The sequence below is a fragment of the Nelumbo lutea genome, chromosome 5 (assembly GCF_056320005.1).
Source record: "Nelumbo lutea isolate HS-2025 chromosome 5, American lotus-T2T, whole genome shotgun sequence".
NCBI lineage: Eukaryota > Viridiplantae > Streptophyta > Magnoliopsida > Proteales > Nelumbonaceae > Nelumbo > Nelumbo lutea.
In genome coordinates this window covers 57360701-57388365 of record NC_142688.1, presented here as the reverse complement: position 1 = coordinate 57388365, position 27665 = coordinate 57360701, and the positions used below count along the sequence as shown (strand labels likewise).

The following is a 27665-nucleotide window of genomic DNA, read 5'->3' as shown; positions in this document are numbered from 1 at the left end:
GTCAAATACATGAAGACCTAATACAGTGACACCCTCAATCCTTTAAAGAGTTTAAGTCAATATCATGTTTCCAACCAAGTGTAAAGAATTCTCACATGGAAAAGTATATGTTCAACTCGAGCCCATTAAAAGCTGTCTTTATTTCAGGACTCAACTCAAAGATGTTATTGTTTAAATATTTGGGGTGCTTGGTTATAACCCACACTGTCCTCTTTCATTAAAATCCTCCATCCTATTTTGCCAGCTGCGTTGACCGCTACAACTTGTTTAATTAATACAAATCCTGAAACTTTAGGTCATATAAATATTCCTATCAGTTCATTCTAAAGTTTCTCAAGGGAGATCGAAAATACAGTTACAAGAAACTTTAGAAATGAGTGACAGATTTTAGACTGATCCATCCAACCTTAGAATCTGGGATTTCCGTTCGGCCAGTTTGAGTATGATTCTGACAATACTTTGAATGTTCTTCTCATGACTGTTATGATGGGAGATCTCAAATACCCTACCATTCTGATAATCTGATTTGCTAATAAAAGTCTTAAAAACTCTAGCTAGGATCTTAGTTTAATTGTTAGGTTTCTTGAGATGCCAGATGGGCTGCTTTGTTATAATTCAGAGCTTGACCCGATGTCTTGGAGAAACTTTAAGGATGATTCGGATTTTATTGCAAGAAGGCAGGGATTGTAGCCTTATAATGAGTCAATCATCCAAAAACTGTAAGATGATTGTTCAACACCCCTCTGCCTCCCATAATTTTACCCCTCTAATTAGCCTACAATTTAAATAAAACAATTTCTATCAAAATAAATAAAAATAACCATGTAACAATTCCTATCAGAACTGGCACGTGGCACCTATATCATTGACAACCTAAATAGAGATTATACGTCGTGTCTTTAATACTACTTCCCAGCCTAGAATGAGACACAAAGAATCCAACAACAAACATGAAAAATTATATTACAAGGTTAAAAGCAAATAACAGTTTTGGATCTGTCTTAGGCTGGATTTGGCATTCCTTAAAAAACTTGTCTCCTTTTTTGCTTTTAAAATGTCCCTATGGACACTTGATTTTTAACTACAAAAAGGAGATAATTCTTTAAAATAAGGAATGCCAAATGCAGCCTTAGGGGTGATAGCCCTCATCATAGGTGAAAAACCCAGCCCGGCCTGGCCCAGCCCATGATTTACTTTTACAACATGATATATAGGCAAAAGAAAATAAAATAGCACATGGTAGAAGATAACACAACAATAAAAATAACATCACACTTAACCCTATTATTTACACATTTTGAAACCCATCATTGAGAGCTTAGTAGAAATTGCCTAAGCGCAAATCTATAGTAACAGAGAACAAGAATACAAGATATCCGATTCCATACATGGAATGCACAATCAAAGCCAAAACAATTGCTCTATAGCACCCGAAAGACACAACCAGAAGCTGGGAACTGTAAAGTGTAAACAAGGACCAGGAAAAGCAATATATGATAATAAATTGAAAACCAAAAACTAAATATCTGAGGTATAAAAACACTATTACATCACATATAGTGTTCCAGTTAAGAACCCTTATTAACCCAAGGCCTGATCACGGCCACAACTATGATGGCCACAATTATAAGAAGGATAAGAATTGCTATACACATCCATTTCCGGGAGCTCTTCTGTAGACTTTTTGCCCTCTGTAGTGCAGTATTTCCTGACTGTACGTGATCAACAGCACTAGAAACCTGAGAATGTGGCATAAAAAAAAATCACTAACAATAATACTGTAGTTGGGGACTCGGGGCAATCTAGAGTGAATTCTTAATTCTGGTATGTATAAAAAGAAAATAGCAGGCTCACAGGGTATTGGAAACCAAATATTTACCAAACCCTGAAGATCTACAAGCACCAAAAAGTCAACACATAGCCATATGATCTCAACCATTCACCGATACTCTATTATTGTTTGGGACAATAGGACAACTTTCCAGAATTAAAGATCAAACAGTCAAAAATCAACTTATCATGTTTAGTCTGTTTCAAATAAATCAAATATTTTCTGTTGATCATTGCTACAACTACTGCTGACTAATGCAATACAAGATCCTCCTGGTTCTTATATGGTGTGATAGGAATTTCTCTAAATCCTGTTTCATGAGAACACATCTCACAAATACACACTGAAAATTTATTCATGACAAGATATTATATGCATCAAATGTGAGCAACTCCATACCTGTGATTCTATGTTGTCCAACATATCACCTTGTGCATCTACCAACACCGCCATGTCTAGGAATATCTGGTAGGCATACAAATCAAAGATTATTTAGAAAATAAATGCACGCACATTCAATCTTTACTGTCAGAGATTTACAAATAAAACACAATCTGTTAAATATAATTTTGGAAGAAGCAAAGGTCAAAAAGTGCCAGCTTAGGTGGTATTTCGAGAGAGAACAAATATGAGTTTTCAGTCTATTCAGGACCATTGGGGGCATAGTAAGGTGCACTCTTGTAAGAGAAGCCTTCCGTTATAGTTTGTGCTTTTGGTGTTATATCCTGCCAATTATTTATGGAAGTTGTCCAAACATTTAGGGGTCACCTAAGACAGTGGCTATGCAATGCTTGCAGATATGGTGGTCAGGTGCTAGTCTTTTCTAATTCTACCTCTAACCAGAAACTATTAGATGCAAGTCTTTTCCAGTTCTATTTCTAACCAGAAACTGTTAGTTTGGTGATGGTGGAGAATGAAGTGTTCCAATGGTGAACTTTTCGGCCTTTGGGTGGTCTGGCAGATGCTAGATCTGGGATGGAAGTGGATGGAGAGGACAGTAATGGTCTCTCTTCATCCAGCTCCTCTCAGTGGTTTAAAAGTGCACAGGCGAGGCACATTTTAAGGTCTGTGCTTTGCCTAGGCCGCAAGCGCAACACTTTCAATAGATGGTTCTCCAAGAACCCCTATTTGCTAATGTTGTTCATTCATTCATTCTAATAAAATATCTTCTTAAAGACAACTAAAATTACAAAATCATTTTTTATGTGCAGGGATTAAGAATTTAAGGCCCTAACACGGACTTGTTTGGGCTTGCCTCTAGGGGCTTGGTACAAAGGCAGCTCACAGAATCAGGAATGCAAAATGTTTCACATCACATTAGCTCCTTGTAGTAATGCAATTGAGAAAAAAAAGATAGGGGGTTTTACATGATTTAAATTTAAATGTTTTTTTTGATAAATTCATTTGAATATGTTTTACATGTTATGTTTTGCATTTTAATTTTAGATAATATATTTTCTTAAAACATTTATTTTAAAATTTAAGTTTATATATTTAATTAATATTATGTTTAATATATATATATATATATATATATATATATATATATATATATTGCATTTTTGCACCTTGCTCCGAAAAGGTGTACTCGCCTTGCACCTTGGGCGCAAATTGTCCCTCATGCTTTTTTTTGCACATTGTGCTTTTAAAACACCAGCTGCTCTTACTAGTCCATTCTAAGGTATACTTCTTCCCTGACAAGAAGGAAATAGAGCATTTCCTCAATTAGAAAATGAGAAGGTGGTGTTGATACAAGATTGTCATCCCAGAGAAGAAATGGCTGAGGCCAAGGAGGTTCACATTGATGAAGTGTGCCAGTTGGTTAAGAACTTAGGACCAGGCGGTGCAAGCAAGGTGGAGATGGATAACCAAGTAACAGTTGAAGATGTCATATTTGGATGTCACATCTTTCAATGATTAAAAATTTTGGTCATTCACTCCATTATTTTCAGAGCATTTGAATTGAAATGAGAAAATAAGTATAATGAATGTACAGATTTTGAAATAATCTGAAAAACAATAGTGCTCATTCATTTGACTATGATCATCGAAGAACTTAAAGGGCAGAAGCCTGTATTTCTCTGTGCAAGATAGGATGTAACTGTTATTGTCAGTGGCTCATTTTCATTTTATACAGCTTTGACTACACTGAACTTCATCTGTGAAGATATTTTTATGAGCAGCTCACCCATTCTTTTGTAGGGAGAGAAGTTGTCCTTAATTGCAGCTATTTGAGTCAGCTAAACAAAACCCATCCTATCATTATGCTCTGTCAAGAGCCATGTTTACCATCAAATTGTAAGTCCTTGAATCATTTCTTACTACTTCAGACCACATTTTCTTTGGTCTTAAAATGATTAAATCAACAAAAAAAATTAAATCAATAAAGGAGTTCTTTCTTTCTGTGGGAGGAGAAACATGAGGCTTAGGTCCTAAAAGAAGTCGTATAATATAACTAACTATCAAGCTTTAGGACACCCTCTGTTGAACCTTACATTTAAGAGCAAGTAACAATATGTTCACATGTACAAGTACCCGATAGCAGTCAATCCCCTGACTAAAACCCAATTAATATACAATTTAGAACTTAGACTTCATTCTATATATTTGACAAGTCATTATTAGTTTTCATTGATAGCAGGCATTGAGGCACAACTATAAACTATAACCCAATGGCAATTCAGTTTCAGTGTTTGACCCATTAAATGGATTTCAAAAGCTACCGTGCAATCCCAAATTTTAAGCTCCAATTAATATTCCTCAGTTGACCAGAGGCTTGATCAAGCTTCTAAATAGAAACAAAAAGTACTTAAGTAAATACCTGCTGCAATTCAAGAAGCCTTCTTTCTAGTTGTCTTACAGCATCATGGCGCTCTTGAATTTCTGCTACTGTATCCATTATCTGTAAACACAAAAAGGTTATCTTTGTAATTAGAATTGATTTGCAAGAACATAGGAATGATTACCTTTTTCAGCTCCAGGTCTACCCACACCTACTTGTGTGATTACTACACGAGTCAAAGGATGACTCAACTAAGTCCAAAATTGAGCTAAGTAATCCCTAGAACTTAGTTTTATCTTCACTGAATGAACCAGATATACAAGAGAAAATTCAAACTGGAATTTACAATTTCAGTGTAAATCATAAATAATAGGAGAGAAAAGAGGTTGAAAAGTAATGGGTGGCTATGATTTCTTACCAGCCCTAAACTGATATTTATGGTGAGATTAAAAGAAAGTACATGAAGAAACAAGTTTGCCCCTCATTTGTAGGCAGCAAAACAGATTTAAAATTGCAATATAGGCCCAGGCCCATTTAACACAAAGAGAAAATAAAACAAAACATAAACAGTAAAGGCCCAAGCCCACAACATTATGTCTCACAACACCCCCCCTCAAGCTGAGAATAGATATCTATCATGCCTAGCTTGCACAATAGTTCATCAAATTTGGCTTTGGAGAGAGCTTCAGTAAAAACATCAGCTAGCTGTTTTGCAGAAGGCATATAAGGAACACAAAGCTCCCCAAAAGTGATTGTTTCTCTTACAAAGTGTCTATGAACTTCAATGTGTTTAGTCCTATCATGTTGAACTGGATTAATTGCAATGTAAATGGATGCTTGGTTGTCACAGTAGAATCTCAAAGGACTAGTAACTAGAATTCCCAATTCCTTTAGGAGAATCTGAAACCAAAGAAGCTCAGCTACACAGCCTACACCATGGGCCATTACTCTGTGCTCTGCCTCATACTCATCCAAGTCACAAGGTTACCACCTACATGTGAAGAGTCTCACTGATGTACCATATTAATGTAGTCCCTGTTGTATTGTATCTATTATTTTGTTATTTTCTCTTAAGCCCTGCAAGGGCTTTTCTGTAAATATTCTTATTTCATTAATCTATATATTGAGGCTCTTGGGGTAGGGTTGAATCATTCAGTTCTTCACCCCAGAATTCTGTCTTCTCCTCTCTAGTACAAACTGCTTGTTTGACACTACAAAGGTACAATACCCGATAGTGGACCTCCTATCTCTAGCTGATCCAGCCCAATCAACATCAATATATGCTTCTAAATCAAAGCTTATCATGTTTTTTAAACAACAACCCTTTTCCAGGGCATGTCTTTAGATACCTTAGTGATAGGAATCAATCAGCACCTTGAAGACTTATTCTAGAAAGAAGGCCTTCCAACAGGTCCTGATATGGCATAGTGATGGTATTTGGGATTTGGACTGAATTAAACACCAAGAGTATTTTTGCCATTTATAATTTTTCTGTAGGGTCCAATGATAGGGTTTAATTTGTCTAGCTATAGTTTGTTTATGTTTAAAATTTCAGAGTCATTGCATAAGTAGGATTAGAGTTATTGAGTCTTCTTTGAATTGAAATAGGATATGATAGCTTAGTTTGAATCCTACTAAGATTATTGAGTTTAACAGTTTGACTCCTAAGACTATTATGAGTCTAACAGTTTGACTCCAAGGATTATTATGAATTTAGAGTCTATAAATATGTAGGGACGTTTTACACAAAGGCAATGAAGTTTATTGAGTTTTCTTCAGCTTATGCTATGGTGAGTGATTCCCATGCCCTACAGTGATTCCAGGTATTTTTCCTCTTCTTTCTCTCCCTATTTTCTCTCTTATCCCTTCAAAAAGCCATTAAAATCCATTACAGCCATAAAATTTTGATCCAAGAGCCCATTCAACATTCTCTAAGGACTAGAACTGAGCTGGTCCTACATCACTTAGTATTCTCTCAACTGCCTTCATGTGGGAAACACATGGAGCATGCATAAATTGACTAACCACATGGACTACATATGCAATGTCAGACCTGGTAAGATACAAATAAGGTAGCTTACCCACAAGTCTTTGATATCTTTCTTTGTCTGGGTATAGATCCTCATCGCCTTCTTGCAACCCATGGTTTTTCTCTATAAGTGTAACTGCAGGTTTATTTCCTAATTTCCCGGTCTCCTTCAATAATTCTAATGCATATTTTCTCTAACAAATGAAAATTCCTTCACTGCATCTTGCTACTTTTATTCCTAAAAAGTATCTCAAAGGTCCCACCCTTTCATATCATAACATGGAGGAGGGTCCATTAAAGCCTCTTCTTGAAGGTCTCCATTCAAGAAGGCATTTTTGACATCCAACTAATGTAGTTCCCAGTTAAACTTTGCTGCTAAAGAAAGTAATACCCCCGCATTATATTCAACTTAGCCATCTGAGCAAAGGTTTGTTTGTAATTTATGCCCTCTTTCTGAAGGAACCCCTTTGCAACCAGCCTAGGTTTATATCTCTCAACATTCACTTGCCTTGTGCTTAACAGAATACAATCATTTGCACCCAACTATGTTCTTCCCCTCTGGTACATTCACCAATTCCCAAGTGTTTGCTTTAAATAAAGCAGTCATTTTCCATTCATTGCTTCCCTCCATTTAGGATTAGCAACAGCCTCAAAGTACTAGGAAGGAGCACTTGGACAACGAAAACCGATGAAACAATTCAGAAAATAGCTGGGCTGCAACCAGTAGCGTCAAAACTTGATTGGATATCAACACCCTTCATGTCACTTGCTAGTCACTCGACAGCAGCCCTCTTTCTGCCCAGCACCAAAGTACCACCTGAACAGCAATGTTAATAGACTTGCTAGTCAATTGAACTTGCACACCTGCAAGAAAAACAGGTCTCTCTAGTAGTTGATTGACTACTCACTGCAGAAACTGCCCTAAAAGGTAGAACCCTAAAAAATGGAGAGAACAATCTGGAAAGTGTAAACCAGAACTAGGGTTTGAAGAAACAGCAATGAAATAAGAAAAAGAGATGAAAAGAAGGACAAAAAAGTGAAACAAGCAAACTCTAATGAAGCTTCAGGTACTCTGATACCAAGGTGTTAGTTCTACGTTAGGAGAGAAAAGAGGTTGAAAGGAAATGGGTGGCTATAATTTCTTACCAGCCCTAAATTGATATGTATAGAGATATTAAAATAAAGTACATGAAGAGACAAGTTTTCCCCTCATTAGTAGGCAGAAAAACAGATTAAAAATTACAATATAGACCTAGGCCCATTTAACCTAAAGAGAAAATAAAACAAAACATAAACAGTAAAGGCCGTACCCTACAACATTATGTCTCACAATGAACTGTCAGTGTCAAATAAAAATGGAAATTTTGCAATCTGGTTTTCTTAGATTCTTGAAGAGAAAGAAGCAAACTTAAGTCAGTAGCATTTGAAAATCCAAATCATTTGAAAGGTCCACTTATATCTAAAATCTTTGGTCTAATTATTGGTGGCACATGAACTGTTTCCTCACTCTCAACATTTTAATGCTTCCATAATGGCAAGGACATCCTTCATACCCACATTTAAATATAAGAAATTACAATGGTCACTTCGATTAACAAATCCAACATGACAGTTTAATCTAAGCATGCAACTCAGGTACCCAAGTTGAAGATTTTACACTGTACTGGGCCCATGCCCTCAGACCAGGCCCATTCATAATTTAGCAGAAGCTCAACCTGTGCCCATCCAAGTTGCACCTCTAGTTTAATCAAACTGCAGCCATGAACTGTTCGGATATGACAACGAGATCTAATTAGACATAGATGCATCAGACTTTGGACTTCCAAAATCTACCTAACTTGAAAATAATTCAGTTCTCATAATGATATTGAAAGCCCCGCCTCAAAACTGTAGAGAAGATCCTAAATAGTGGTGTATTGTATAAGCATACTCCATTTTGTGTATTTTCCATTATGTTCCTTCTTGGGTATTGCATTAGCTCCAACTTGAAACTTTAGAGAAGAGGATTTTGAGTAGTGGTGTATACCAAAGGCAAATTTTCAGTGTACCCACCTCATAAATTTTTATCTGTTTGTATAGTTGGGAACAATGACAGATGGGGGAATATGACAACCCATAGACTATTCTGTTAGTGCTTCTCTCTTGGCAGTTGCACTTCCTCATTCAAACACTTAAACCTAGGGCAAATTGGACTACAACAAGATTGAATCCAATTAAACCTAAAAAAAGGGAGGAAAACAGGAAGGGTAGGGGGGAGGACAAACCTGGCCTCTGCCTTGTTCCCGAATTGCTTTCTGAAATATTTGCTCACTGTCTCCGGACTCCATTAGCCGGTCAATTGTCTGTATAATACATAACAATTACAACAAAACTTTACAGTTCACAGAAATACAGGATTCCATGAGGAATTCTAAGAAGGAAATATAAACTCACCTCTTCATCAGCTCTTGTACCAGTTACTAATCATCACAAAAACCAAGGAAAAAACAAGTATCAGATCCATAATGATGGTAAACGTAATTGCATATACAGAAAATGCACTTTTCGAGTCAAGGTCATGGAGAAGCTAAAAACCTGTAAATACCCTTCTCTCAATAACATCCCGATACTCTTGATGGATGCACTCCCGTAGAGTCTGGAAATTTTTTAAGGAATTTAGAAAAGAGAATCATAACAAAAGGACATAGAACTAAAGAAACCCAGGTCAAAGGGAAGAGAGCTAGAAGAAAAGCAATACCTGAAACTCAGACATCTTATCTTTGAATTTCTTCTTCAAGGAACTGCAATTAAGTATCCAGGAAAACCTAGTAAATTTGGTGAACTTGAATAACAATATTTTTGCTAATAGAAACAGATACGAGGTTGCCAAATTGTTGACCTTGAAAAGCTAGAAAAGCATGCAAGCCCATGTATAGAGAACCCCTTTGTGGACAAGGTGGAACCTAAAAGGGCTGCAACTGGTGCTTCTCTGAATTTCAATCTGAAAACAATCCAGCTAAGGGTGGATCAAATATCAATCCACCCCTATCTGATCCAATATAATCTGTTTTGATTCAATTTAAATGCATATTCTTATATATAATATACTTAAAATTTATATTCTATGTATTTAGTAAAGTTGGCCTGGATGTTTTAACACTAAAGAGTCGTTGGTTCAAGTTTTACAAAATTTATTTTCAACATATTTTGTCCATGATATACAATATCAAATTCATCTTTAGATTATTTTATTAATAATATATAAAATTTTGATCAGTTTTAATTTATTTGTTAATGCTAATTCAATATCAGATTGCAATCCAAATTAGATCTGAATCTGATATAAATCCAATGCGATAAGATTCATTTCAATTCAACCCAATCTGTTTGCATCCCTAGAACTAGGGAACAGGAAATATTCGGGCATGGACCAAGGAGAGATTTGTACCAGGATCTAGTTGAGAAACCACCAGATCTCTCCAACAAACAGTCTAGAATCCCTAGAGTAAAAATCCAGGAGAACAGTACCCAATCTTGTAGAATTCCTTCGCACCATCTGAGAGCTGTACAAGTCAACATGCTCCTTGACAAAGCCCCCATTATTGGGGCTCTACAACATCAAAATCAACCTCGTTTTGAGTTACAAGTGCCTCCTCTCCACTGAATCAAGGATCTTCAACTAGCTGTGCCATGAGACATAAAATTGCGAGTGAATAGTGTAGTTAATACCCTATCTTTGCCATTGCCAGTGGTCCAGACAGAACAACCAGCTTCACAACTTTAGCATCTGGTGCTGCCATCAGATAACCATGCCCTGGCAGAAACTCTAGCCAGATGACTACAACATACATCGGCCTCCTGAAACAATGCTAAGTGTGGCAGTACAGACCCTTTCCACCATATCTCCTGAAACAGTCATCCTAAGAACTGATGCACTACAAAGGCAAACCCAAAACCCTAGTCCAATATGTATCCGTTCATCACTCCATTAAAACCTAACAACAATGTACCATCAGCCTATCCACAGTTTAAAACCTTTGAACTACAATCCCTAGTATCACTCCCTAAGCACTCAACAGACTTCCTGCTCTGACGGCAAGCAAAAGGGCAGTGCCCCACACAAGTCTTCTCACCTCAGCTAGGACGAGGACCCCCCACCCCCACTTAGCTTTGACTGATCTCAACCAAGGATCAAAGTTTCATGTGTATCGGGCCGTATCGTCCGATACGTGCCGTATCGAGAGGCCACCAATACAACTCTACAAGGGGTGTTTCGAGGTGTGACATGGTTCAAGGGGTAGACAGGCCTTAAATCGACCCCTCTGAACCAGATTGAAAAGAAAAAACTAAAAAAGATAAAAGCAACCAAAGATACAAGCCGATATGCCCCAACTAGACCTGTTCACGAGCATGGTTAGGCCAGGTTTAGGCCAGGCTTTGCCTCTACATTAACAGAATATGCTCAGGCCCAAGCCCGAGCCCGGCCAGAAATTTGTAAAAAAAGTTTTTTGTTCCTTTTTTATTCAATTAAAACTATTTTGTTTATATTAAAATAACTCAAAACCTAAAAAAATAACGAAAGATCTCACTATTACTTGAAAAAAGAGATGAAAAATAAAGAAAAAATATATTATATATATTTTTTATTATATAAAATATATTTTTATTATATAATACATTATCAAGTCAGGCTCAGGCTCGAGCCAGGCTTTTTAGAGAAAGCCTGAGCCTGGCCCAAAAAATGGCCGGGCCTGATATTTTAGGCCCAAGCCTACAGGCCTGAAATCCTGTCCAAGCCCGACTTAGATCGGGCCGGCCCGTCAGGCTACCTGGCCCATGAACAGGTCTAGCCCCAACTAGCATATCATCTTGTATCGATATTTTGAACCTTTATCTCAACTAATGAAAATATAGATCCCCTTCTATCTTTCCCACCAGACATCTCTGTTTGTAGACCTGCAATGGAGTTTTAGAGCATATAAGAGAGAAATAGAGAGAAAAGAGATAGTTGTTGGGCGGCAGAAGAGTGTATCTAGTTAGCCATAAGAGTCTATTGTGCTCAGCTTGCCAAGTAGTCCATAAAATTTCACCGAAGGAAGTCCTTTAGTAAGAACATATGTTAGCTGCATATTCATAAATAAATATATATATATATATATATATATATATATATATATATATATATATATATATATATATGTTAGCTGCATCAATCTTGATTCCGAAATCAATAAGTAGAATCCAGAGCCACAACAATTTTGCAACACCATTGGCCACTGTCCTATACTCAACTTCTACACTATGCTTCTTACTTCTCCAAGTAACTAAGTTTCCCAAACAATGATGTAATAGCTCGATATATATTATCTCCTATGGAACCTACCCAATCAGCATTAGTGAATGCCTCAAACTCAAACTTGATATGGTTCTTGAACAAGATTCCCTTTCCTAGACAAGTCTTTAGATATCTGAGAATCCTCTGAACAGCCTTCATATGAGGAACATTGCGAGCATGCATAAAACTGAGCTACCACATGTGCTACATAAGCTATATCAGGCCTGGTAAGTGATAAACAGATTAGTTATCCCACCAACCTTTGGTATCATTCCTTGTCTATAAACCATGATTCTGTTCCATTGGAGTATTAGCTGGCCTACTCCCTATCATACGTCTCCCTTAGTAGATCTAGGACATACTTCCTCCAGCATATGTATATACCTTCATTAGATCTTGCAACTTCAATTCCAAAGAAGTACCTCAGATGACACAAATCCTTGATTTCAAATTTATACACTAACAAATTCTTCAGCCCCATTATCTCTTTTTGGATCATTCCCAGTGATGACCATATCATCTGTATATACACTATGAGAGCTGCACGTTTATCACCCTGCTTCCTCATAAACAAGGTATGATCAATACCGCTTCCTCATAAACTAGGCATGATGAGATTGTTTCAGCCCATTCAAAGCCTTCTTTAATCTATGCACCTTCCCTTGAAAATCATAGCTAGGTGTAGGATTCATAAACACTTCTTCATGGAAGTCCTCATTCAGGAATGCATTCTTTGCATCTAATTGATGTGGTTTCCAAGAGTAGTTTGTCGCCAAGGACAACAGAACATGTATGTTGTTTAGCTTTGCAACTAGGGCAAACATCTCCTTGATATCAATCCTTTCCTTCTAGGTAAACCCTTTTTGCTACCAACAGTCTTTATATCTTTCCATTGAACCATCTGCCTTACAGTAAATATCCATTTAATCCCACAGTGCTCTTTCCCTCTGGTAGATCCACTAATTCCCAGGTTTTGACCTTCACTAAAGCCCTCATTTCTTTATTCATTGCCTCTCTCCATTTAGGATCACTTATAACTTCAAAATACCTAAAACATGGACAGAAGAAATAGTAGAAACAACGGAATAATAACAAGGAGACAAACAAGAATAAGAAACATACTCATAAAAAAAAAAACAAGAATGGGATATGCAATAGCATAAGAATAAACAGGTTTATGAAGAGCAATAGGAAGGTCCGAGTCTAAAGTAGGAGGAACATCAAAAATAGGTTTACTTGGATCTACTAGATCAAATTGGTTGGAGTCTAGTTAGTTGCCATCACAAGCTAGACAGTTCATTTTCCCTTTTCTATGTAAAGATCTCAGCTCATTTTGTTGTTCAAGGGAAGAAGATGAAGGACTAGAAATAGGAAAAGTCGCAAAAAGTGAAGAAGAATTCCTTTCTACCCAACTAGTCTCACACTGAGGAGAATTCTTGGAAGGTTGAAAAACGGATTGAGACCAAGGTTCTAAATATCGATAGTCTAATATGTAGGATGGGTGTATCAAACTTTGTATCAGGGCGCTTTATATTTTTTTTAGTATTTTTTTGAAACTTATTCAGGGGGCATGATATAAAGCATATCTACCCCTGAAATAGGTCAAACCTCAAAACACCTATTATTTCATGTATGATGACCCACTGTTATGATATGCATTGGCCGATACGTTGCGGATTTTGATCCTTGATTGAGACTCAAAGAAGACAATGTCTTCGGTTACAAATTTTCATCTAGAAACATGACCACAACACTTGTAACCATTTTGTGTAGGAGGGTAGCCAAGAAATATCCCACATATAGCCTTAGGATCCAACTTAGTCTGCTTTAGATCCTTGACGTGAATATAGAAGACACACTCAAAGACCTTGGGAGGCATAGGCAAGTCATCTTGAGTAGGACACAGGACAGAGAAAGGAGTTTTCATACCTAATACCCTAGATGGCATCCTCTTTATCAAATATGAAGTTGTAAGATTCAAGGAGGGGCTGCAGCTCACGCCTCTCCCTGGGATGTTGTATGAATTCACTCTAAATCAGCTTCTGAATTAATAAATCTATTATCATTCATAAAAAAAAGGACCACCTAAGACCAATACTTCCTAGGCACCTTGTGCTGAAATAACAAGGCCCTAATAATTTCCAAAAGATGTCTATTCATCCTCTAAATAACCCCATTTTGTTGAGTATGAGCACAGGAAGATTGATGTAGAACACCTCCTATGAACATATTCAAGGAACTTTGAAAATATTCAGTTGAGTTGTCAAAGCAAAACTACTTTATTCTTTTTCTAAACTGTCTCAATAAATTTATGGAATAGCATTGTTGTCCATGGTACTTCAGTACTTTTCAACAAGTATATCGAAGTGCATCTTGAATAGTGATCAATAAAATTGATAAAATTATGATAGCCATCTAATAGAAACAAAGGGTGAAGGGCCCCGAACATCAGTGAACCAAATCAAAAGCAGTCCAAATTTCACTATCTGAAACTAGATAAGTAGATATACATTGTTTTCACATTTGATAGACTTCCCAAACTAAACTATGACTCGAAACACAGAAACAATTCTGGCAATAACACTTTCATTAAAGAAAAGACACATGACCTAGCTTAGCATGTCACAAGCACACCCTAGTTTAGATTTCTGGTTATCACGAGCATTGAAGGTAGATGAATAAGGCTAAATCGATATCTTCTTTGAAATAGTAAAGGCTTCATGACCACTCCCAACATTCTCCTCATCAATCTGTCCTGAAAATTACAATGGGTAGCAATAAATGTTATACTATAACTTAGGTTCTTGGTAAGCTTAGAAAAAGATAACAAATTAGAAGAAAAATTAGGAACAAGAAGGACTGACTTAAGGGAGAGATCATTGCTGAGGTTCACCTCCCCCTTACTAGAAATGGTGGAGAGGGAACCATCAAAAACTCTCACCTTATCCTAACTAGATATGAGGTGATAAGAAGTAAACAAGGAATACATATTTGTCATTAGGTCAGTGCCACCAGAATCAATAATGCAGGAGTTGGAGTTAATAGAACTAGTAACACTACGGGCAGAGCTTGTACCTACTTTTGCAAAAGAAAATAAAGGAGTGGGATAACTCGAGCCATTGCTCGACTAAGGATTTCTACCTCATCGGCTATAAAGTCCCAGAAAAAGTCCCAAAAGTAGAGGAATTAGTGGTCTCTGTCATAGGTGAAGAAGTGACTATAGGTGTATTCTTCTGACCTTCAACAATGTTAAATATAGCTATACTCCCCCCCGGATGTCTATCCCTTTTGAGGCCTCTTATCCTTCCTTACTGCGGCTGGTTTAAAATAAGGATGAAGTACCGTACATGTCTCTTTAGTGTCTTTTTCCCCTCTATAGTTAGAGCACTTAGATGCTTCTTATTAACACTCTTTCCTTCCTTGGGAGCTGAAGAGAAAAGTTTTTAATGCTCTATGGTTGTGACTGGTTATCCACTTGCATCTCTTTTCTACTCATCTCTTCATTTCTCACAAGATAATAAACATGATGTAGGTTTTGAAGTTCATCTCTCCCCTTTAAAATCTTATGTCTTCATACATAGGATCCAATACAGCTAGGATCTTAAATGTTTTACCTTCGTCTGTTTTCTTGTCATAGTTCTTGTCACTGGCGCTATCCCAATCAATCACAAGATGGTAGTCAAGTTCTTCCCTGCTTCAAACCTGTTATGTCTTGGGTTAATCTATATATTTGGGCATTATTTTTCCTCTGCCCATAGGTCTTAAAGACCTCCCAAATCTTCAAAGCACTTGGAAAGTTCTAAACGGTCCTAGCAACCCTTGGAGTCACAGAGGATAGTAGCCAAGACATAACAATTGCATTCTCTCTACACCAGGTTGGGTATTCATCAACTTCCTCATTCAGTGATGAATAACTTCACTGAAATAGACCATCTCAGAAATTGTACATATCCAATAACAAACTAGTAATATGTAGGATATGCAGGTTGGGGTTTTCAATGTTAGAGCCCTCCCCAACAGGTTAGTTGTCTTTGGAAGACACTTCTACTTAAGACATCCCTTGTCTCCAACAACAAGAACTACTGCTACTGCTGGAAGAAAACTGACTGATTTTTTATAGGTAAATAAAAAAATAATTCATTAAAAAAGAAAAAGAATACAATCTAAATAGGCGTTAAGTCAACACCTACAATCACAACAAATCATTAATATCACCATAACAAAACAAAATAAAAGGAAAACCACATTAAATCATATCATCCATGTTACAAATTTCTAACTCCAAGAATGTCCCTTAGGTCTTCTCTATTGACTTGATCAAATTCTGGCAAAACTAGGACCCAATCTGATACAGATTTTCCAATAGCCGCCATAAGCCCATCCAACTTCAAAACTTTATCCTCAAACACTCCTATTTCTTTCTTTCCATACATTTCAGCAGATGGCAAAAGGTAAATAGATACAAATCAATCTGGCTTTCTTACTTGCTCTGAGTTTTGGCCATGAAAAAAAAAATCTCTGAAGGACACCTTAGCAGAAAGTTTCTCATCCCAAACATAGCTGTGAACAAGCTCCAAATGAAACCAGAAATTTTTCAGGAAATAAATAAGTGGTTGACCATTTCTTCATGATATTTGCACAGGTAACATATGCTGGTCATATTGAATCCTATGTCCTTCAAATGATCTGCTGTCAATATACTGTTCCTTGCAACCAGCCATGCAAATGCCTCTACCCTAGGAGGGACTGGATTGCCCCAAACACCTTCAATCTGATTTGAGGCCAATCGGTCCCTACACAATGCAAAGTAAAATGATTTCACAGTAAATTTTCCATTCATCATTCCTTCCACCATTGCTCATCCCTTCAATGGACTTCAATTTTCACACTTTCCAGCTTCTCCAACAGTGCAATGCATTCTTCTATCTCCCTTTCAAGCAATGTCCACCTGAACCTTGGACACCAAACCAGCTGTTTCCCTCTACTTTCATAGCAATTCATGATGGTCGCTTTAGCATCAACTAGACTATATAATCTTGGGCATAACTCACAAAGTTCTCCAAGCTGAATCCTGAAACCAAAGCTAGAAACTTAACCTGCAGCACCAAAACTTAAAGAATTAACTCCCCAAAAACACACTGCAATACTCCCACACAAGAACTCTTCCACTACAGTCAGCTGCACTTTGAATTCTTAATCCGGGATTAGACTAGGACTTTCTAATCAGTACTCCTTGTAGATCTATCCTAGACCAGACCTCTCTAGTAGACGAATGAAACTGGCTTCAAGCAAATTATAGTAGGGCATAAAATTGGGCTGAAAGCTTCCTGTAGTCCCTACACCCAAAGGGAAACCCTAGGGACAGATCCTTTGTGAGGTACAACCAGACCTGTCTCTTTAACCAGCAAACAGAAGAAAAGAAGAAGAAGAATAAGAAAGAAGAGAGAAATGATGAGATCATGAGAAGTAGATAGTCGGATAAAGCACAGACAGATCTTCAATGTACTGATAGTCTGATACTATGTTTGCAGACCTGCAATGGAGTTATAGAGCATAGAAGAGGGAAACAGAGAGAAATGATAGTTTTGGGCAGCAAAAGAGTGCATCCATCCAGCTCTAAGAATAGTATTTATATTAACATGCTAATAATACAAAACAGTAAACTTTTGCCCCTGATTAGCAACATCACTTAACTAATGACAAAAAGCCAGCATTGTGAGCTGGCTGAGGGTCTAGCCCTAGAAGTGCTTTTGTTCTTTTTCTTAGACTGCTGTAGTTTGTGCTGGTCATGTATTAGGCTGTGCATCAATTTTTTTCTCCTTTCTCTCTGGTGATATCTTATCCCCTTCCTCTTGCATTCTCTTTTTGTTTTTTAATGAAATTTATTTTTACTTTTCAAAAAAATTAAAAGAAATAAAGGCCCACATGAGTAATTACCCATTACAACAATCTCTACAAGTACCATAGTCGATTCTGATTGTCACCATCACCAACAACAATATAGTTTGCTCTCAACCCTTTGATTGACCTGTTTGTAAGCCAATCATGGACCTCTGCCACCTCTACAAAAGTGATCCTCCCCAATTGGTTCCCAATATTTTGGTCCACCTAATGCAGATAGGGAGATGCACGAAGGAGAGGAGAGTTACCTGACAGAGGAGGAAAACAATTTGAGTGGGTCTGCTATTGCCTTAGAAAGAGGTGATGTCTCTGGAGGTGGAGGAAGTGACTTTTGGTGAACTTTGTCTGCCTTCCCAAATCAAAGACACTGTTGCTGGAAATTGTTTGTTCGAGGAGGTGGTGATTGGGAAGTTAGGTGTGGATTTGGGCAGGAGGGTAGAGGCTAAGGGAGATTTAAATGAGGCTGAATCTGTGACATCCAAAAAGACTCGAGGAGCCTCTGGAGTTAGATATTCTCATACTGTTCATGTAACCAAAATCTTTTCTCATCTGAAACTTGGTTTAGCTGGGTCTGGGCCTAAAAAGAACTATAAAAAGGGTGTATAAAAGAAGGAAACTAATATCCCAAGATTGTCAAGGCTAGAGATGCCACCCCTAGGCGCATACCCAAACCCAAACCCATGTAACATTATATACAACTACAGTCACATATAATACAGTTGTACGATCCCATCTACCCAGTATAGGATTATATAATGCACATATAAACTAGAGAATGATCCCCTACTAGGCTACTAAGTACAGGGCAACTGCACCTATGTATCCTTTTGTTTTTTATTTTTTAATAATAACACTTTATTTGAGATTCACTATTGGTAATTAAATCTAATTTGAATTTCTTATTTAATTTAAGAAATTAAATCAGGTTTAATTTATAATTTAAAAGTCTTTATACTAACTCTTTTATTTAGAAGTGTTCACGGTTCAATTAACCGAACCATGGGCTTATTTTCCAAACCAAGCCGGTAGTACCAGTTTTTGGAAAACCAGTAACTGAAACAAAACTGAAGTCGATCAGTTAACCACCGGTTCCATTTGTCAGTTTTTCAGTTTTTTATTTTTATAATATATTACAAATAAATATATAATATATAATAAAAACTAGAAATACAAATAAAATATTATATTATAAATACTAAATAATATATTGTATATTATAAATATATACATATATATTTATATATATATAACACATATATATTCATTCATATTATATAGATAATATAAAATATATATAAAAAATATATATATAATATACAAAATATAATACATACATACATATATATATATATGTATACCAGTCAGTTCGGTTAACTGGAATGTTTGGTTCAATTCGATTTTTTGGTTTTTCCATTTTTCATGATCACCCTACTTTTATTTGAATTAAGAAATTGAATTACAAAGATTAATTGGGTGGTCCCACGTCCTTTGGAGTGGATACTTTTTTAGGTAGGCATGTGTCTAAACTTAGCATTTTTTTAGAATGGAGTTAACTACTCTCACTTTTTCTAAGAGTGGGTAGACACGTTAGAGGAAGAGACATTCTCTTTGAGAGTGGAGTTATATCCACTTCTAAGATGCTCCTTGAAAAAGTAGTATGCCACTTGTCTAGAAGAAAAGCTCTCTAATCCGATGGCTTTGTTTTAATATATATAATAGAGAATGACCCCCATACAAGTACGGGGTAACTACACCTATGTGTCTTTCTTTTTGGGTTTTTTTGGTAATAATATCATTTTCTTTGAAATTCACTATTTACCTAGTAATTATATCTAATTTCAATTTCTTATTTAATTTAAATAATTAACTCAGATTTAACGTGTAATTTAAATTACTTTATAATAACTTTTTATTTGAATTAAGAAATTGAATTACAAAGGCTAATATGGGCTCCATACAGTAATTATATCTAATTTGAATACTTAAATCAGAATTAATTTGTAATTTAAAAGTCTCTTTAATGATTCTTTTATTTGAATTAGGAAATTAAATTACAAAGATTAATATGGCCCCATATAGTAAGTATATCTAATTTGAATTTCTTATATAATTTAAATATTAAATCAGATTTAATTTGTAATCTAAAAGTCTTTAATGATTTCTTTGAATTAAATGAGAAAATTAAATACAAAGATTAACATGGGCCCCACATCACTTGGAGTGTGAGTAGTGGACACTTTTTTCTATGGGTAGCCATGTGTCTAAAATTAGTAATTTTTTGTAATTTAAATCTTTATAATGATTCTATTGAGTTTTGGGCTGATATCACTTGTTTTTTATTTACATAATATGGTTAGGGAGTTATTGGGTCCGATCCTTGTTAGGGGAACTTGGAGTCCCGGCCGAAGAACCTATGGTGCTATACTGTGGCAATCAAGCAGCAACTAACATTGCCCACAAAGCATATAGAAGTGGATAGACACTTTATAAGGGAAAGGGTGACATCTAGAGAAGTGTGCTTACCATATGTTGCATCTGACTCGCAACATGCTGATGTTCTTTCAAAAGGTATTGCAAGAAGCAAGCTAGAGCATGATCTACACAAGTTGGGAATGTGTGACATCTATTCCCAACTTGAGGGGGAGTATTGAGTTTTGGGCTGATATTACTTGTTTTTGATTTACATAGTATAGTTGGGGAGTTATTGGGCCTAAGGCCCATTAGTTTATGTTTAAGTTAAGAGTATTTAGATTTACAAGTAGCCAACTTACTAAGGGCACACTTGTCTTTGTATTCGGTTTTTATTTGTGAGTATATAAGCTAATGAAAGGGGCGGCCAAACCTAATTTTGGCTTCTCCCATTCTCTTCAATTTCTCTCCTCTTTTCTTCTCTGCATAAGCCTTCTCTTCTCTTTCTTTTTCTCTTTCTTACACAAATCTTATATCAAAACAGAATTTCTACACTTTTCTACTGATTCCTTTGGAGTGAACACTTTTTTCCATGGAAAATTGAATTACAAAGATTAGTATGGGCCACACATCCTTTGGAGTGGATACTTTTTTTCTATGGGAAGCCATGCTTCTCAATTTAGCACTTTTTTTTGAGAGTAGAGTTATCTACTCTCACTTGTTTTAAGAATGGGCGGACACATGTCTGAGGAAGAAAGCTTCTATTTTGGGGGGGAGCAACCACTTCTAAGTTCTAAGATGCTCTTTCTTGAAAAGATAGGATGTCACTTGTCTGAAAGAAAAGATCTCTGCTCTAAGGGCTTTCCTTTAATAAAAAAATATATCGGATTTGGTGTTTTTAAAGAGTGACATTAGCACATCTTGTTTTTGATAAACCAGACAATATTATTTCATGATCCCATCTACCCCATATAGGATTGTGCAAAGCACATCTAAAATCGGCCATTTTAAGAGAAAGTGACCTGGGTACATCCTATTTTCTGATAAACCACACAAAAATTCATAGCCAAACGAGAAAGAAACACCTAATTATAATGATGCAAAAAAATATCAATTCATAGGGTGGTTTTTGTCTTTAAACATGTAATTTTGGACTTTTGGTTAGGGGCATAACCCCTTTATCAAAAATGGGATATCAGCAAAATCAGTCCCCTTTAAGAATTAGCTGAAAAGAAAATACAAACAAAAAAGAAAAAGATAAAGCATAACTTACGCAGTTGTTGCAGTTCTGGACCGATCTACTCCTGTTCCTTTTCCACATCCAGGCTTCTGCCTATTGGTGACATTCTGAAGAAGAGAAATCAAAGGGTCAAAAGAGAATTTTTATATGTGCAAATGAACAGGAAACATGCAAAAAATAGCATTACTTCTCTGTCAATCTCTTCAATTTTTGATTTTACTGAACGAGCAATCTTTCCAACTTCATCTACATCTTTCTCCATTCGCTGTTTGATTGCTGCATATAATGATATAACCATGACTTGTAAGTTCAAAACATCACTGTTGAATAACGTGGGTGATAAATAGATTCATTGAAGACAATGGATGGAAAGTAATAAAACTATTTAGTTTCAAAAATGCTTCCATTCCTTCTAAGCATAATTCAAATCTAGCATTCGCAGGTAGTCCGGTATGTCAGACCAATATCCTATATGAACCCATGTTCTTAACCTGGTGCACCACTTACATCAGGGCTTTAGGAAGCAAAGAGGCCATTACCCTATGTTGTTGGCCCTGGCTATCCAGGTGTTGGTAAGGGGTGATCTAGATACAGACCCAACCCTTGGCATTTCTTACAAAGTTATCATTTTCAGACTCAGAGTCATATTCTCACACTCATCAGGCTGATATTTTAACACTGAATGACTGAATCTAGAAATTGCTCCTTATTTGAATCCAAGTTTGAGTGATGGCCCAAAACAAAGAAAATCCTAAATATTATCAAGTACAAATTTACAATAGGTTTTCAAACGAAACAAAAAGGTTGTTCCAGGGGAACATAACAACTGCACCTTAACATCTGAATTTACAGCTCAGAGTTACATCTCTTCTTTCTGTTTTGATCAGTAACTTTTAAGTTCCATATATCCTTTCAGTAAAGAAACTAGATAGTAAGACTAGTGAAAAGCTTTTAAATGTTTGTGAATATAATCTGTAGCCTTTCCTCCCATAGTATTCAAGTACAAGAAAAAACATAAGCAAAATTATCCTCTTTTTATAAGTAACGGTTTCTTGCTGTAGAATTCATCCAAGGGGAAAGGCTACTGGTTTAAAATGGTTTAAAATGTCCATGTATTTCCTAATATTTCCATGACATATTTCCATTTCCATGGGTACCAAGATGATTTTTTTTACTATCGATCCCCAATGGAAACTACTGGCTTTATGTGGAGAACGAGAGATGATATTAAATATAATTTGGTGAAAATAGTGTAGAAATGTGTATAGCATTTTTCCTTCTTTTTTTTCTTTGAGAGAGAAAAAGTAGAGTATCATTGTATTAAATATGAACAAAATATACAGCAAGATAAAGTGCTAAAGGAAACCAGAAAACTGATCCCTCTAAACTTGAACCCCACCCTGCTTTACAAAAAGATTATCCTGTACAAAAAAAGGACTCAAAGCCTATACCCCTAGGCCCTAAGCAGCCTGTAGCCACTTACCAGACAACCAAGAAAACATCTTCCCCAAAATTTTCTGAAAAATGGAGTCAGCAGAACTTGTCTTATTTTTGAAAACCCGACTGTTTCTTTCTTGCCACAGACCAAAAAACCACTGCTGAGGTTAAATTCCAAACTAATCTTCCTCTTTTACTCAAGCCCTCCAGTCTCCAACCTTTTACAAAATCCTGTACTGAACCTGGGCAGCATCTTTTCACTTCAAATAATTGTGAAATTCTGTTCCAGATCTCGAAAGAAAATTTGCAGTGAAGTAAGATGATTCATTGTGTCCAGATGTCCTTCACATAGGACACAGCTATTTGAGTCCAGCAGAGCACCTTTCCGAGAGAGGTTATCCCTTGTAAGTATTCTGTTGAGGTAAGCAGTCCATACAAAAAATGAAATCTTTGAAGGCACATTTTTACTCCAAATGATGTGGATTGGAACTGAAAGTCCTTCAGAACTGTCCACCATGTAAAAAGATTTGACTGTAAACCTTCCAGTCTTCTCCCACCTCTAGATTCTACTATCATCCCTTGTTGCCTCCACTAGAGTACTGTAAAGGAGTTGCAGAAGTTCCATCCACTCCACTTCCCAATCATTTAGATTCCTCCTGAATTGTGGGATCCAAACCACATTATCATCTTGGATTTGCAAACTTTCAGCAACCTTATCTTCCTTGTTTGCTTCAACTTCAAACAAAACAGGGAACCTCTCGTTCAAAGGTCTCTCCCCACACCAAACATCCTTCCAGAATTTGACCCTTTCCCCATTTCCTACTTTGAATTTCACACCTTTTGCAAACCAATGGTAAGATTTCACAATAACTTTCCAAACTAAGCATCCATAGGAGTGATTTGAAGTTCCTGGATCCCATCCCATATTTCTAACGCCATACTTGGCCTGCACCACCCTTTTCCACAGCCCTCCTTGACTTTCCCCAAATCTCCAAAACCACTTCCCCAGCAGAGCAGTATTCATACTTTTCACCCTTCTAACCCCCAGACCCCCTACAGCTTTGGGCTGGCATACCTTGTTCCAGTTCACCAAGTGGTATTTCTGAACTTTCCAGCCTCTCCAGAGGAAATCCCTCATCTTCTTTTCGATGATAGCAGCCATTCCTGCCGGGATTGGGTACAAGGAAAGCAGATAATTTAGGAGGGAGGATAACACACCTTTCACCAAGGTAACCTTGCCTCCATAAGAAAGATACTTGGTTTTCCAGGATGCTAGCTTCTTTTCAAGTCTTTCAATAATTGGCTCCCAGATTGTTTTGGAATTACATTTAGCACCTAGGGGCATGCCCAGATATTTTAGAGGCAGCTTTCCCACCTTGCATCCCCACAAATCCGCCCAATTGGCCAGCTCCTGCACCTCTCCCACAGCCACTAACTCACTTTTGTTTAAGTTAACTTTCAGGCCCGAGACTACTTCAATCCATTTTAGCACTGACATCACAAAATAGAGTTGCTCCTTCAATGCATCACAGAAGATCAAGGTGTCATCAGCATACTGCAGTAAATTAACCTCCACCCTCTCGTCACCTACTGTAAAGCCTTCTAGGACCCCCCCCCCCCGAACCAGACCTCTTCACCAATCTGCTTAAAACATCCATCACACAAATAAACAGGAAAAGGGGATAGTGGGTCCCCTTGCCTGATTCCTTTCAAACTTTTGAAGTTTCCAGAAGCTTTCCCATTTACTAAAACAGAGAAGGAAGGAGTACCCACACAAACCTTCATCCAATTTATCCATTTAGAGCCAAAGTTCATTCTTCTAAGCACATAGTCTAGGAAACTCCAGTTCACATGATCATATGCTTTCTCCAGATCTACTTTGCATATCAGCCCACCCCTTCCACTTCTCAGTCTTGAGTTGATCGGCTCATTTTCCACTAAAACCCCATCTACCATCAGCCTTCCTTCTACAAAAGCTCCCTGGCACTCCGAAATAATGTGCCCCATGACTAGCTTCATCCTTTTTGCTAGCACCATTGCAAGGAATTTATACATGGTGCCTATTAGACAAATAGGCCTGTAGACTTTAACACCCTCAGCCCCTTTCTTCTTTGGGACTAGAATCATCCTTTCTAAGGTTGTTAATATATGGAATTCCTCTAAAATTTCATGATGTCTGTCTTCAGAAAATCCCAACACCTTTTGTAGAAAGACATGGTGAAACCGCCTGGTCCTGGAGCTTTGTCCCTTTCCATATCCATAATTGCCTCTCTCACTTCCACTTCCTGGAAATCCCTCTCTAGCTCCCTTGCTTGCTCATTTATCAGTCCATCAAAGTTTAACCATCGAGTTTGGGCTCGTATTTCCAGTCTTCTTTATAAAGGTTCTTGTAGAAGTTAACTATACTGGTTTTAATTCTGTCTTCCTCTTCCATCACTTCCCCGTTTACCATAATTCTTTTAATGGAGTTTTCCCTTCTTCTAGCTGTTGCCATTTTGTGAAAAATTTTTGTATTGTTATCTCCTTCTTTTAACCATAAGCACTTGGCTCTTTGCCTCCATTTCACTTCTTCCTGGGAAGCTATCTTGTCGAAAGTTGTCTTCGCATTTAATCTTTTCCTCCTATCTTCTTGGGATAAAAGACCCTCCTCTTCAGCTCTGTCTATTTCTTGTATTACTTCTAGGGCACTCTTTTTTCTTCTGCTCCAGCCCCATAAAGTCTCCATTCCTCCACCTTTTTATCTTCTCTTTTAGGACTTAGGTTTTTTGCTGAATCTATGACTTGCTGCCCCCACCACCTGTGTTTTCTCCCACCATCCCCTTAACTTCTCCATAAAACCTTCTTCCTGCAGCCAAAAGTTTTCAAATCTGAAAGGTTGGACCCCTTTGCAATCTAGAAAAATCGGTGCATGGTCTGAAAGTGGCCTAGGCAAAGCCTCGAGGCATAGATTTGGGAACTTATCTTCCCACTCCAGGGAGACTACAAAATGGTCTAGCTTCACTAACGCCGCCTCTTCTTGATTATTTGTCCAGGTATATTTAGCACCCAGCAAAGGTAAATCCATAACTCCTACCTTTCGATGAAAGAAGCAAAACCTCTCATACCCCTATTTGGCCTGGAACCCCCTTTCTTCTCGTAAGAAAACCGGATTGTATTGAAGTCACCCCCTACCACCCAAGGAGAACCCCACTTTTGTCTCACGCCACCTAGCTCTGCCCAAAAGAGATCCCTCAAACTGTTGTCATTTGGACCATAAACTGCAGTAATGACAAAATCCCAGCCTGCATCTATAGCATTACACCAAATTGAAATTGAGAAAAGTCCCACTTCTGTTCCTTTTACCTCCACTGTATCAGTGTCCCAAATCACCACCACACCCCCAGATGTACCTTCAGCCAGTAACACAACCCAATCACAACTCCTGTCTCCCCAAATGCTTCTAATGACTTGAGCTTCCACCTCCTCCATTTTTGTTTCTTGCAAGCGAAGAATGTCTGCCTTCCAGGACCTCACCACCAAACCTGCAACCATCCTCTTGCGACCTGAGTCCAAACCTCATGTTACAGGATACTAATTTCATTTTTGAGAAAAAACTTGTACCCTCCATCCTCTGTTACAAAGAACTTCTTCCCTTCTTTCCCTCTTTTCCTTCCTTTGACACCGACCCTACCTTTTCGTTCAGTCCCCAAGCCAGCCTAAGCAATTCCCTCGGAATCCGTCTTCCCTTTTTCTCTTTCTCCTCTAAGGTTTTCTTCTCCACCCCCATTAGATAATTTAAAGTTTCATCATCCATGCCTTTCAGGGAGACCACCAAGAATGTCCCAAACTCCAAAAACTTCCATAACACCCAAGTTGACGGTTCTAGGGTTGGCGCACCAGCTGTGAGAGACAATTCCGAACTCTCATTTTGTGACTTTACCCCCAGAACAGCTTGTCGAAGCCTCCCCCATTAACAGCCATTCTGTAGGTATTAGGGCGAGAGGGCTTACCTCCTACACTTTGACATTGGGATCCAACTCATCCAAACCACCTTATCCACCTTCTCCCCCATCGACCACCCTACTTACGTCGTCAGTCCTTTCCCCAACCGGTCTCTATACCATCCCCGTCATCTCTGTCTCTATCAACTGGCTGCCCAAACTTTCTGCACTACGATCATTGTTGTGTCTCTCTTCTGTCATCGGGGAGAAGAGTTGCCTCCCAAGAAACTGCTCCTGCTGGTTGTCGACTATTGCTTCATCTCCCTCCTTGGTTCCCAAACTCGGCTTTGGAGAACTATAGGTTTGGGGAAGGGGATTAACAGTAGGAATAAAAGGAGGGACAGGAAGTGTGCCGATTTGTCCCTGATGCGACCCATTTAAAAGTTTAGTAGGAATTATTGGTCCTTGCGATAGCTCAAGGGAATCAGTTTGGGTCGGGTGGTCCAGCTCCAGCACTACAAAGCTTGATTCCCTGCTACCCCCCTTACCGCAAAGCTCCCTTTGATCTATCTCTTTCCCCCCATAGGATTTCCTTTAAAACACCAAACTACTCCCATCCCAACTAAAGTTTGGATACAACGAGCTGCTACCCTTTCCACTAGGCAGTCCTCATTTGAAATGTGAACACCACAAGCTGTCAACTGTCCAGGTTGACTAGGAGCATAGACGGTTTTCCCAGCTTCGTCAGACATCAAGCTGCCCGGTTCCACCATGTCAGCTCTGGGTTTACTCGGCTGAGTGT

The 27665-nt window shown here is 37.6% G+C and overlaps 1 protein-coding gene across 1 annotated transcript in view; it reads right to left on the bottom strand.

Moving 5' to 3' along the window:
• Positions 1-1310: 1310 nt before the first annotated feature.
• The window catches only part of SYP132 (syntaxin of plants 132), a 45498-nt gene continuing 19143 nt past the window's right edge, over positions 1311-27665 (bottom strand). The window contains exons 5-13 of the mRNA XM_088944357.1: positions 21694-21782; positions 21540-21613; positions 9380-9422; positions 9217-9277; positions 9076-9101; positions 8907-8984; positions 4653-4733; positions 2231-2296; positions 1311-1739 (exon numbers count right to left, since the gene is read on the bottom strand). Coding sequence (XP_088800483.1) covers positions 1569-1739; positions 2231-2296; positions 4653-4733; positions 8907-8984; positions 9076-9101; positions 9217-9277; positions 9380-9422; positions 21540-21613; positions 21694-21782 — 689 coding nt within the window. The 3' untranslated portion in view covers positions 1311-1568. The remainder of the gene's footprint in view (positions 1740-2230; positions 2297-4652; positions 4734-8906; positions 8985-9075; positions 9102-9216; positions 9278-9379; positions 9423-21539; positions 21614-21693; positions 21783-27665) is intronic.